General features: G+C 42.9%; 1 protein-coding gene across 1 annotated transcript in view; it reads left to right on the forward strand.

Moving 5' to 3' along the window:
• LOC123033662 (vomeronasal type-2 receptor 26-like) overlaps positions 1–1,100 on the forward strand; it is a 14,243-nt gene that overhangs the window by 9,799 nt on the left and 3,344 nt on the right. The window contains exon 5 of the mRNA XM_044450377.1: positions 550–841. Coding sequence (XP_044306312.1) covers positions 550–841 — 292 coding nt within the window. The remainder of the gene's footprint in view (positions 1–549; positions 842–1,100) is intronic.

Here is a 1,100-nt window from a genome sequence, read left to right on the forward strand (position 1 = left end):
TCTACTCTTATCCTCTGTGGTTGGGCAATATAATTTCCCTCAGTACATCCTGGTCAAGATTTTAAAATTCAACTTCCTAGGGATAAATAATTTCCTTTCAATATAATTTTTATAGAAATCTCCTGCTGACCAGCTCAAAAAAAGAAAATATCCCTCATTCTTCACATGAAGCAGAAAAAACCAATTATGCTAAAGGGGAAGAACCGCTCAGTGTCAAATAATTTCTCCATCATGTCCCTGCACTTTCCCATTCAAATGCTTGAATCTCTTAGTCATTTGAATGCTGAAATCGGGTGGCCCTGCTTTTTAGCTGTAACACTAAATGTAGGAGGTGAGAATGATGCTAATCCAATTCCTTTAAGTAATCACTTGTCAATTAATTGCCAGTGACTTGGCAAGGATAAATTTGACATTTGCAAAGGGAGAACTAGAGAGTTATTGCTTTGTCCATTTGAATGTAAATGAAGGAAAATTGAAATCAGACAGTTTTGCTCGTCCCTGAGCTCAGGTCTCCTGAAGCAGCTGCACTCCTTGAACTTCTCATTGCAGGCCATTGACTCAGAGCTACCAACACATCCTGGCCTTGGAATATGCTGTAAAGGAGATTAATGACCATCCCCAGCTCTTGCCCAATGCCTCCCTAGGCTTCAACATCTACACAAACTACTTCACTCCAAAATATACCTTCGCTGCCACAATGCAACTTCTTTCTACGCCAGGCAGATTCAACCCCAACTACAAATGTGATGTCCAAAGCGATCTGGCAGCAGTCATTGGAGGACCAAACACCAATGACTGCCTTGATATGACAACTATCCTGACCATCTACAAGCTGCCACAGGTCAGTTGTGGGTTTGAAACAGGGCAAATCAAAAGGATGAAGGAACTCCCCTGGCTTTTGCATATCCTTTGCTCCTGCTGTAAGACTGGGGTACATCATGCTGTGTAAAGTGGGAAGGGGAGTGAGGATGCTCTCTTACACCATTTTGTGATACTGTGGACAGCTGTTCTGGCTGCTGCATGGACAGAGTGCAGGACTAGATGTATGCTCCGTCTGATCCATCCTGGCTCCTGTTATGTTGCTATCTGCCTCATTGCAT

This window comes from Varanus komodoensis, unplaced genomic scaffold, assembly GCF_004798865.1.
Source record: "Varanus komodoensis strain SLA01 unplaced genomic scaffold, ASM479886v1 scaffold646, whole genome shotgun sequence".
NCBI classification, from domain to species: domain Eukaryota; kingdom Metazoa; phylum Chordata; class Lepidosauria; order Squamata; family Varanidae; genus Varanus; species Varanus komodoensis.